This window comes from Musa acuminata, chromosome BXJ3-2 (assembly GCF_036884655.1).
Source record: "Musa acuminata AAA Group cultivar baxijiao chromosome BXJ3-2, Cavendish_Baxijiao_AAA, whole genome shotgun sequence".
In the NCBI taxonomy this organism is placed as follows: domain Eukaryota; kingdom Viridiplantae; phylum Streptophyta; class Magnoliopsida; order Zingiberales; family Musaceae; genus Musa; species Musa acuminata.
This window is the reverse complement of record NC_088350.1, coordinates 142,233-155,000: the sequence shown is the minus strand read 5'-3', so window position 1 is coordinate 155,000 and position 12,768 is coordinate 142,233. Positions and strand designations below refer to the sequence as shown.

The following is a 12,768-nucleotide window of genomic DNA, read 5'->3' as shown; positions in this document are numbered from 1 at the left end:
AATTGCTTGATCTGGGAGCTCTTAGAGCAGAGAGGGGGAATGGAATTTGTGGACGAGTTGAATGGTATCCGATGAAAGAGAGAGGGAGACGGCAGTGAAGGAACACAGAGAGGCCATTTGGAGCTGGAGAATGCTACAGATCGTGAGCCTGCTGCTGCTGCCATTCTCTCCCTCAGGATGTGGTTTTATTGCAGATTGAGGGGGGCAAAAAAAAAAGAGTTAAGAGATCCATGGAGAAGAATGGATAACTCTGAGACAGTTGCAATGATTCTCCACCAATCGAGAGATTTCCAATGTGTGTGTTTAGACAGCGCACGCGACCGAGAAGAACCTGCCGTCGACGCAAAATGGCTTAGGTCTCCTTCTTTAATGCCATAATTCCATTACTGTCCATTGCGTAGCAGAAATGTCAGAATTTAATAGACGTTCATAGTCAATTTAATATATCTACTAACATTAATTTGAATTTTAGTATTTTTGATTTAATGATTAGATTTATCAACTTTATGTGAACTAAGATGGTGTTCATTTAACGAGATGTTAAAATAATTAAGTGAACTATCAAAGAAAAAAATATCATCCATGCTCATTGATTATTATTTTTTATTTTTACTTTTATGCAAATATTAAGAAATCAAGACCTTCGAAACAACTAAGTACCTTAAAGGAATTGATCCATACTTCATTAATTTGAATTTACTTATATTTATATTAAAATAAATATAAAAAAATTATTTGGAAGATCTTAAATTTTGAAGAAATCATGGGACAAGATAACCCATATAGCTAAAGATAAATGATGGCTATGATTAATAATTAACAAACAAAGATTGCCTATTTATGTTTTTACTTACTCATCTCTTGCAATCATGTCACTTGGGCTAATTAAATATTAGCTCTTGTAATTAGATACCTTTAGCCTCTCGATCTTTATACTTTCAAAAATTATATTAAGATCTCTATACCTATGAAAATGAAACATTTAATCTCGTTTCTCCTCATATCGTTGGCTCTATTAACAAAAATATTACATGATTTATCATTGAGCATATGTTGATTATGTCTTATTTCAGTTTATTATTTGAACACGTGCAATATTTTTGTCAATAAAATCGATGATATGAGAAAAAACAAGATTAAATATTTCACTTTCGTAAACATAAAGATCCCAATATAACTTTTGAATGTGTTTGAACTTTGATACTAAAATAACTAATTATAAGAGATAATTTATAATTAGCCTATTGAAATTTTATTACCGTAACCCCATTTGACAACATCAAAGTGCCAATTGATTACATAATACAAAACAACAACTCAACTCCATTAGTATCACTTTTAGTCTTAAATTTGTAATAATGTATAAAATTTAACCACACACACAGAATCCAAGTAACCTAGTCCATTAGATTTATCTTCCAAATGCTGGTTGGACTTGAGACCACATTCAAACAGAGCCAAGCATTTGCACAAACTTGAAATGCAGCTAATTTTCGGATAACCTAGATCAAACACCTGATTGAAGCCAACCGCATCATGTCTAAATCAATCTATTGCAGGAGAAGGGGGCATTTGTCTCATTTCTCCTGTAAAATTGGTTGACTCATTTTTCCTACCAAACCAAGAATAAAATCTTTCACCATGTAAATATGTTATTTTCTAAGTTTCAAGTAATCAAACTGAGACCAGGAACCTTTGGAACATTCCTTTCATCCATCAGCCTCCTCACTCCCTCGGCATCATCAAACCTACCAGCCTCAATAAGCATATTAGACAAGACAACATAGTCTCCACTATAACCCTTTTCCAATTCCATTATCCTCCTCATCACCCTTTCACCAATTTCCACCTCACCATGCTTGCTGCAGCCACCCAGGAGGGTCCTCCACACAACAACATTCACCACCATTGGCATCCCAGCTATCATATCCTCTGCCTCTTTCAACCTGCCTGCCCTTCCCAACAAGTCAATCATGCAACCATAGTGCTTAATCTCTGGCTCGATGCCGTAATAATACACCATGCTGATGAATAACCTCAATCCTGCTTCCACAAGCCCCCCATGATTACAGGCATTCAACATGCTCAGGAATGTCACTCTATTTGGCTTAAAGTTTCGGGTCCTCATTTCGTCGAACAGTTTCATGGCCTCATTCGCCATTCCGTGCATTGCAAATCCAGAGGCTATCGAAGTCCACGAAACCAAATTCCTGCGGCTTCCCATGTGCTCAAAGAACTTGTATGAATCCTCCATAGAGCCACACTTCCCATACATGTCGATCAGAGAATTCTCGACCCGCACATCCAACAAAGAAAGGCCACGCTTCTCGGAATAAGCATGCAACGCTTGCACCTTATCGAGAGCTCCGAGACTAGAGATGGCAGGAGCTATGGCTAGCACCGTGATCTCCGTTGGCATTAAACCTTCTGCCATCATCTGGCGGAACAGAGAGAATGATTCAAGTGGTCGGTCAGCTCGGGTGTACCCATCGATCAAGCCGGTCCAGGAGATCACATTGCGGTCAGGCATTTGACTGAAAAGCAATCTAGAAAAGGCGAGCTCGCCCCAACTCGCCAATGCGGTAATCATGGCGTTCCAAGAAACGGAGTTTTTGTTGGGCATTTCGTCGAACGCCCTCTTAGCTTCCACCAAAGAGCCACAAGTCGCGTACATATTGACGAGGGCTGTATCCACATAGACATTACAAGCTAAGCCTTTCTTGACTGTGAGGCCATGGAACTGAGCACCGGCACAGGGCTGCGACAAGTTAGCACAGGACTTGAGGAGGAAGGAGAAGGTGAAGGTGTCAGTGGGGAGGGGGTGGCAGCAGCAGAACCGTTCCATTTGTTTGTAGAGATGGATGGCTTCCTGGGGGAAGCAGCCCAGCGCGTAGTGCCTGATGAGGGTATTCCACACTCTGATGCCAGTATGGTCCATGTGGTTGCGGTGGAGAGCGGTGATGACGAGTACGGAGTGCACTTGGAGTGACGGACCTCGCTTCGGCTGGTGTTTGAGGAGGACAGAAAGAAGCAGGTCGTCGACGCGGGCCGGGGGCAGGAAGGAGGGCATTGGAAGGAGCATGGTTCGTGCAGCAGAGCTGCAGTGGGAGATGGGTGAAGAGGCGCTGAGAGAATGGTGGACAATTCTTGGGGTGAAGGATGCCTTGGTGAACCATGGCATTGCCCTTGAGGTGGACGGCGTATTGCCCCTTCGAAAGAGAAGGAAACAAAGGCTGGTCCACTCATGGATTTGTCTTGGAAGATGTAGTGGTGAATTACTTGAAGACTATATATATATATATATAGTGATAATAGTGAATAATAAACATTAAGATATGTAAGGATAAATATTGCATATATACTACAATACCATTATGACGGTAATTGAGTTGGTGAGACTTGAATTGTCGATCATTGAATTTGAAGTCTAAAAAAGACAGGAAGGAAATGATAGTCTAAAATCATCGTTAAATAAATATTTTTTTTATTCAAATAGATATGTTTTTTAGAGTAAAATTAAATAAGTCTCTTTAATATATATAAATAGATCTCATCTCATGTATTCATTCAATAAAAATTTGAATTATAATTTTTTATTCATTTGACACAGATAAAAGAAAGAATTAAAAAACATGAAAAGTTAATTGTTCTTGTAATTTGAAATACTACTATTATTATAAGGAGTGATCATTATATCTTGAAAGACGATTGTCGCTAAAGCTATTGTAAATAAATTTATTTTTTTTAATTATATGAGATTTTCTAATTTGTTATAATTTGTTTATATAAACCTTGCTGATGATATGATATTTTTTTTTGCCAACAATATTGTCTTGTAATCTTCAACTCAGCCCACTCAAATATGATAACTCATTAGCATATTCCTTACATAAAGTCAAAGCTGTTTCAAGGTGTTTTTCTTCATGAGTAAGGAATCCATTAAAGGAGTTGGTTAGCAATTGTAAAACACAATTTCGAAATTTCCTATGCATGAAGGGTTATTTCATGCACTAGTACTTGTTTTGGTATTTAGGGCTTAGAAAGGATTTCAGAAACTGATGATATTTTGGTAGAAGCTCTCTTGGAGTACTCTCTTAAACTCTATATCTCTTGGATGCGTCCTTGAGTGGTGAGTCTTTTGTTTTCAGTTTTGTATCCTCGTTTATAATCCTTGGGATGGTGAACTTTTTGTATCCCTTTGTGATTTTAACTTAGTGGTGAGCTATTTTTCGATCTCATTTAAGTTTTATCATAAGTTCGTGCATTTTCTATTCAAAACACTCATTATAGCAAATACAACTATACTACGACTTTTCTTCGAGAGTTTGTTCCTTGTTTATTGTGACTTTTCAATCCGAAATACTCATTCCAACAAATATAGTTCAACTATCGGTTTTCTATTAAAATCTATTCTGCTTTACTCCCCCACTCCCCCCCCCCCCCCCCATTCTACATCACGTCGGTATCAGCTTAGTGTTATATCTAAAGGCTAGAAATCATGGCAAGGCGAAATGGAAAAGATATAGTTGATAAAGGTGGCAACCATGAAGATGATGCTAAGTCGTTAAGCTTACAACTACAAAGATTGCTACGTTATCTACAAGAAAAAAATGAAATAATTGAAGAACTTCGAAGTAGAAATAATTAGCATGAAAATGACGTTTATGAGTTTCCTTCTGAAGATGATACACCTCCTCTTCCAAGGGAGTCGAGAATATGTCGGACAAAAAATAGAGTCCAAGACGAGTAGCAGAATAAATATAAACCAAGATTGGAGATTCCAGAGTTTAAAGGTAAAATAAATGTTGATAACTTTATTGATTGGCTTAATATAGTAGAAATAATTTTCGATTTTCATGAACCACCATAACAAAAGAATGTCAAACTTGTGGCACTCAAACTCAGACGGAATGCATCTTTTTAGTGGGAAAATATGAAGAAACAAAGAGAACGTGAGGGGAAGAGTAAAATTGTGATATGTGAATAAATGAAAAGGTCTTAGTATTTACCTCACAATTATAGGCAAGAGATCTTTCTCAAAATCCATGATTTCAAGCAAAAAGATCTTAGTACGGAGGAGTACATTATAGAATTCGATAATATGATGTTAAAAGGAAAGTTTGTGGAATTGAAAGAGCAAACAATTTCAAGATACTTAGGAGGTCTGAAATGTGAAATTGCTAAAGTAGTTCAACTACAGTCATATTGGTCTTTAAATGATATGAGCAAATTGGCTTTAAAAGTTAAAAAGCTACAGAAGTTTAAAAAGAGTTCTCGATACGGTTCAAAAGAAGGCTATACAAAAGGAGGAAGTTTCAAGCATATTGTCCAAAGCAAGGTGATATCAAAAGTGCAAGAAAAGGGTGAAGAATCTGCTGGCAATAAAAAAACACCTAATTCTTCTACCCTAAGTGGCCGAAAATGCTTCAAATGTCATGGTTTTGGGCATATTGCTTTAGATTATCCAAATAGGAGGATTGTAACTTTGGTTGAAGATCATAGTGATGGAGGAAAAGATGAAGCCGATGATGAACCAAAATATGATGAAGATGAGGAAGATGTTACTTATGCAGATCATGGTTTGTCTATTATATTGCAACATAGCTTACAAGTATCTTATGTGGCCGATGATGAAAGTTGGGTGCGAAAAAACGTGTTTCATACTAAATGCATTTCTCTTGGCAAGGTGTGCTTGGTGATTATCGACAATGGCAACTTTGAGAATATGGTATCTTTGGAGATGGTACAGAAGCTAAAATTGGACACAATCTGTCATCCACATCTATACCAATTATGTTAGTTGCAAAAAGGAAATGACATCAAGGTAACTAAAAGACGTTTAGTTTTGTTTTCTATTAGCAAGTATTATAAAGATAAAGTATGGTGTGATGTTGCTCCAATGGACGCTTGTCATTTGCTGTTGGGAAGATCTTGGCATTATGATATATGATGGCTACAAACATACTTATTCTTTTAAGGTGAATGAAAAGAAGATTATCTTAGCTCCTTTACAACCTTCTGAAATTAGTGCACCAAAGAAGGAGGTTAGCGTTTTTATGTCTTATGGTGAATTCAACGGTGAATTAGACAAGGGTGTTCCTGTTATGGCTCTAGTAGTACTAGAGGCAAATGAACAATATAAGGAAACACCAGTAATCATGAAACTAATTCTGGAGGAGTTTCAAGATGTTGTACCGGAAGAGATTCCTCATAAACTTCCACCTTTGAGAGACATCCAGCATCACATTGATCTTATTCCAAGGGCTATTCTACCTAATAAGGCAGCATACAGAATGAGTTCCAAGTAGCATGAAGAACTTCATAGGCAAGTTGATGAATTGGTGAAAAAGTGATTGATTCGGTAGAGCATGAGTCCTTATATAGTCCCAACCTTGTTGGTGCCTAAGAAGGATGGATCTTGGAGAATGTGTATGTGGATAGTCATACCATCAATAAAATCACAGTAGACTATCGTTTTCCTATTCAAAGGTTAAATGATTTACTTGATCAATTATATGGTGCTTATATTTTCTTTAGAATTGATTTGAGGAGTGGCTATCACTAAATAAGAATGAGGCCTGAAGATGAGTGGAAAACATCATTTACAACTAGAGAAGGCTTATATGAATGGTTGGTTATGCCATTTGGGCTATCTAATTTTTCTAGTACTTTCATGAGATTTATGAATCACATACTTAAGCCATGTATTGAAATATTTGTTGTAGTTTACTTTGATGATATATTGGTGTACATGAATCATTTGAAAGAGTTCTTTCTTGTTTTGAGATAGCAAAAGCTTTATGCTAATATAAAGAAGTGTGATTTCTTTACTTCTCATATTGTATTTTTGGGATATATTGTTTCAAAAGATGGAATCATCATGGATCAAAATAAGGTAGAAACTATTCTCAACTGGCCAACACCTACTTCATTGCTTGATGTGAGGAGTTTCCATTGCTTTTGATCTTTTAAAAAGAAAGGTGACCGAAGCTCCTATCTTAGTTCTATCAAATTTTGATAATGTGTTCGAGGTTGAATGTGACGCCTCTAATGTGAGAATTGGTGCTGTTTTAAGTCAAGACGGAAAGCCTATTATAATTTTTTAGTGAAAAGCTGAATGATACGAGAAAGAAATATTCTACCTATGATAAGGAGTTTTATGTCATTTATCGAGCTTCATCTCATTGGAGTCAATATCTTCTTGCCAAGCCATTTTTTTAGGATCAAGAGTGGCAATAAGAGGGGGGTGAATTAGTACAAAAAAAAAGAAAAAGCGTTGATTCCGAAAAGTATTTGTTTTGATTCAATCCTTTTCGGAAAAAAACTGAACTTGAAAGCTTTCATAAGAGTGCAAAGAGAAGGTTAAGGAAGTTTGCATTAATATAAATTGCACAAATAGAAAAGAAAACTAAAATTTAGAGTGGTTCGGTCGTTGTGACCTACATCCACTTCTGATTCCTCCTCTATCGAGATCATCGGTGTCCACTAATGGTCTTCTTTCAATAGGCGAAGACCAACCACCTCTTTACAGTGCTTTCTCCTTTTCACGAGTTTAGGAGATAACCCTTACAAGTCTCATACCTCTCTTGAATGATCTCAACACTTAGAAAGAGAGGAGAAGTATTCTAGCACTTTTACAACACTTTAACACTTCAAAGACTAAAGATTATACTAATACTTTCATGCCCTTTCATGCAGAAAAGGGTGGGGTAATTATAGGCCCCAATGGCTTCAGAATTAAAGCCAAAATGTATCACATCCTTGGATTTCGGGATACTAGCGGTACCACCGCCATTACTGGGCGGTACTACCGCTTGCAGTTTGATAATTGCTAGTCATAGGTGCCCAGCAAGCCAATCACATGAATGATGGCACATGTGACTTGACACGGAATCTTTTTTGCTTATTATATTTTCGTATTTATCACTTTATATTAACTATTGTATATATGCATGTATATATTGTGATGTCCTTAGATCCGTGCAATGAGAATCGGATCGTGATGAGATCACGATAATGAGATCGATTCACCTTTAAACACAGATCATAAATAATACCAATCATAGGTTACTCGAGAGGGACATAGTGATAACCGGACAGATTGGTGTACTGTATACCCGTCCATATGATGGATGCAGTTAGTCTCATAGTTGCTCATGTAGGGACACTAGGGATACAGTACAGGTGCTCATTAGAGAATGAGTTCACTGATTGGTCCGCTTACGGAATGCTGGATGGTTGATGATGCCTTATTGGTAGACAATAATTTCGTAGTCCTAGTGGTGTATCTGGTCCTTAGACTTGAGACACCAAGGATGTCCTATATGAGTGCTTCACTCTTTGATACCAGACTTATAGGTTTGGTTGTCCCAGATCTAGTACAGCTGATCATTGAGAGTAGTAGTCGACCTTACGAGGGCTATTGAGTGTCGATAGAGGATCATCCACTCTTGGCGTCATGAGAGGAATATCCTATGTATTCTTGCTCAGATAAATCCCTAGCTAGGGTCATTCGGGTTGAGAGAGAAAGAGTTCTCCAGGAGAATCCGATTAGAGCGAGACTCAAGTATAAACCGTATGGGTCTGATAGCACCATGCTTGATATACGATCTCTAGGATATTAGATGGATGAGGGACTATAGGTACACGGTAACTGAGGACAAACAGGTCCAATAGATTAGATTCTCCTGTATCATCTAGGGACTACGACGTAGTGGCCTAGTACATCCGTAGTCAATGAGTCGAGTGAATTATTACAGAGATAATAATTTACTAAGTTAGAAGGAGTTCTGATAGGTATGACTCACGGCCAGCTCGATATTGGGCCTAGAGGGTCACACACATATGGTAGGCATTATGATGAGTAGAGGTTCGGATATGAGATATCCGCTAGAGCCCTTATCTTATTGGATATCCAATAAGCCCTTAAATTATTGGATCCAATGGACAAGATCCAATAAGAGCCCATGAGAGATTATTGGATAGAGATCCACTAATCTAAAAGGCTTGGGTAATTGGATGCAGATCCAATACCTACTAGGGGAGGATCCATTTGGTTTTGACAAGGGGCCTCTATAAATAGGAGGGATTCAGAGCCTAGAGCCTTTGCTTGCCTCTCCTATTCTCCTCCCCCTCTCCACCTCAGAGCAGGTCTAGAGTTTTGAGGAGCGTCGTCGCAACCCTGCTGTGTGGATCACCGCTAGAGAGGAGGATGCTTGACCTTCTTCATCCTCTCCTAAAGATCTGCAAGGAAACAGGGATATACGATCTCCTTAGGTAACACAATCTACTCTATACGCAGTTTTAAGTTTCACGGATTTTACGCACCAATCTTTGCACGACGACGAACATCTCTTTGGGAATAGGAGATTTTATTTTCTTATTCTTCCGCTGCGCATGTGATGTCGCCTTAAGATTTCCCAATAGTGGTATCAGAGCTAAGTTGTTCGTGTGAATGATTGGTTTTGAATTGCGTGTGTTGTGTTTAGGAAGAATTTTGACATCAAAATTGTTGACGCAAAAACAAGGAAGGGCAACAACAGTTGCTGCCCTCGAATTGCATGCCTACAGCCACCTGCAGCGGCAATCGCAACCAGGCAGCATAGCGCCGAAGCATATGCAAGCGCTGTGCCTGCAGTAGCTGGCCGGTGGCCTACTTACAGCAGGCTTACGACCGGTGAGGCTGGCAGCCCGCGGGCAGAGGCGCCGCGGGGCAACAACGCCTGAGGCCGCTTCTCCCGCGGGGTGAGGCGCTGCAGGGCAACGGTGCCTACGACCGCTGCTCCCGTGGGCAAACCCCACCCACCCCACCATAAGGGCGACCGCCCGACAGGGGCAGCACCACTTGCGGGCACTACCTCGCGGGCAGAACTGCCCGCGGGGGTGCCTACCTGCAAGGGCAGCGCCGCCAGCGGGCGTGCCACTCGTAGGCGAGGGCAGCGCACCTCCCTCCGTCGCACAGCCCCGTCGTCGGCAGGGTGGCGACGGCGGTAGCACAGGGGAGAGGAAGAGGGGCTTAGGGTTTTGGGCAAAAAGATAGTTTTGCCCCTTTGAATTTGAAAAATTTTCATTTCTGTCTTTTATCTAAATTATGAAAATACCCCTAGGAATTCAAAAATTTCCTACATGTCCCTGATTTCATAAAATATTAATTAATTAAAAAGTTTAGTTGATTATTAGTTTTATCATTATCTAGTAGTCCTACATAATGATGATTATTTATACATGTGATGTATGATGTGTGGACGGATGATCATAAACTATGTGATGTGTGTACTTGTGATTATTATTATTGGGGTCTGCGAGCCTCCATTATATTTCTCATTTATTGTCGGGCCTGCATGCCTATGATTAAGTTGTAATCATATGAGAAGGTGCAGCGGGAGCGTGGATGTGATAGTGGGACCCACGAGACGGACGATTGCAATGCATGGAGATGCATCGATATGTCGACGGAACCGACGAGAATGAGATGGACGATCACATGACATAAAAATGTACTATTGCACACATAGATCTTGATGTGAGTGATCAGGCCTATTGGCTCAAGTCTGATCACATTAGGTTGTGGTTCGTGATCATCTGGTGTGATTGCTTATACACATACTAGATATGTATATATATTTGCATGCGATGTAGATATATATTAAATATGTATATGTGTGACATATCATATTAGGAGACCAAATTATACAAACATCTTTCTCAATAATATTAAGTCGATAAACGTGAGGCAATTAGATTGACCCACGTGGCCTTCCATCGTTATAGGTAGGAATCGATTCCCGGTGTATGTTAAGTTGGTCGAGTCCTTCGAGGCTCACCTATATCGCGACTCGCTATTTTTCTTACAACATTGAAATGTCACCAGTGACCTGAGGACATGGTATGCTTGGTCGAGTCCCTCGAGGGTATATCATCAAATCAAACTCATCTTATAACGAAGGTGTTGACTTAACCGAGCATCATGATTGGTCGAGTCCCTCGAGACCATAGTGATTCGGAGGCCGAACAGGATGAGAATCACAAAGAGTTGTGATCGGCAAGAGTTACCTATCTTTTGGGCTTAGTGTGATTGGTCGAGTCCCTCGAGGTTACACTAAGACGCTGATTGGATCCTGATCCCTACTAGAAGTCCGTCGGAGACTTCCGTTTCACGCGCTGAGGGTATCGTGTGACTCACTAGTAAAATAGTGGGAGCATATTAAGATAGAAGTTCATACCTTGATAGTTTATTTCTTGCAAAAACTGTATGTTATTCATTTTTACTACATTTTTATTTTCAGAAAATTTCGCTTTCAAATCCCTTACATGGCATACTTGATATCAACCACCTCACTGATCCAAATTATATGGATTGGCTCTGCAACTTGAGAATTGTTCGCACAGCGGAGAAAATCACGTACGTCCTTGATACAATAATGCCTACGCCCGAGGAAGGGGCAAGCGAGGATGAGATCGCTCGCTACGTAAAGTACATTGATGACTCTACTCTTGCTCAGTGCTATATGTTGGGCTTTATGACTCCTGATTTATAGAGACAACATGAAAAGATGGATGCCAGATCCATTCTCCTACATGTCTGCAAACTATTTAAGGAACAGGGAAGGACTCAGCGATATGAGATATCTAAGAGCCTCTTCCGTGCTAGGATGAGTAAGGGGACACCGGTTTAGAACCATGTCTTAAAAATGATTGAGTGGATAAAGAAACTCACAGGACTAGGAATGGTCCTAGAGGATAACTTATGTATGGACATTGTGCTTCAGTCCCTACCAGATTCCTTTTCATAGTTCATAATGAATTTTAATATAAACAAGCTTGAGGTGACTCTCCCAGAGCTTCTCAATATATTGAGGGAGGTAGAGAGTACTATTAAGAAAGAGAAGCCAGTTCTCTACACTAGTGAGACTAGAAAGAAAAGGAAAGAAGAAAAGTCCCTTAAGAAGGGAAAGGGCAAGGGCAAGGGTAGACCAAGTAAAGCAAAGGTTACTAAGAAAGACCCAGCAAAGGACAAATGTCAGTGCTTCCACTGTGGCAAAGATGGGCACTGGAAGAGGAACTACAAAGAGTACCTTGTAGAAAGGGCGAAATAAAAGCTTGGTGAAGCTTCAAGTACATTCATGATCAGTCTCCATTTGTTAGACTCTTATGATAACACATGGGTATTGGATACCAGTAGTGCTTATCATATATATAATTCGTTGCAAGTTCTGGTAAGACCTAGGAGACTAAAGAGAGGCAAGATAGGCCTCAAGATGGGCAATAAAGTAAAAGTTACTATAGTAGTTATTGGCGAGGTCGCCCTACATCTACCTGGTAGAGCTTTTATTGCATTAGATGCATGTTATTTTGTTTCTTCTATTATCAAAAACATTATCTTCATTTCATGTTTGACAGTTAGTAGATATAAATTAATTTTTGAGAACAATGGTTATTCGATATTATTAGATGATGAGATCATCACGAAAGGAACATTGCATAATGGTTTATTTATGCTAGACATTACTCTACATAACATGAATGTAAATGTGTCCAAGAGGAAACGAGATGAGATGAATAGTGTATACCTGTGACATTGTAGGCTAGGTCACATCTATGAAGAAATGATTCAAAAGTTGTTAAATGATGGATATCTAGATCCATTCAACTATGAGTCATATGCAACTTGCAAGCCTTGCCTTCGTGGAAAACTGACCAACTCTCTATTTAGTGGAACTGGAGAGAGAGCCACTGAGCTGTTAGAACTCATACATCGTGATGTATGTG

The 12,768-nt window shown here is 39.3% G+C and overlaps 2 protein-coding genes across 2 annotated transcripts in view; both read right to left on the bottom strand.

The window, feature by feature from the left end:
* LOC135632078 (uncharacterized) overlaps positions 1-251 on the bottom strand; it is a 1,331-nt gene extending 1,080 nt beyond the window's left edge. The window contains exon 1 of the mRNA XM_065140444.1: positions 1-251. This exon is cut by the window's left edge and continues 104 nt beyond it. Coding sequence (XP_064996516.1) covers positions 1-164 — 164 coding nt within the window. The 5' untranslated portion in view covers positions 165-251.
* Positions 252-1,300: 1,049 nt separating this feature from the next.
* On the bottom strand, positions 1,301-3,265 carry LOC135631389 (pentatricopeptide repeat-containing protein At1g09220, mitochondrial-like). The gene has a single exon (XM_065139031.1). The coding sequence runs from the start codon at positions 3,179-3,181 to the stop codon at positions 1,667-1,669; it is 1,515 nt and encodes a 504-aa protein (XP_064995103.1). The 5' UTR covers positions 3,182-3,265; the 3' UTR covers positions 1,301-1,666.
* Positions 3,266-12,768: the final 9,503 nt, after the last annotated feature.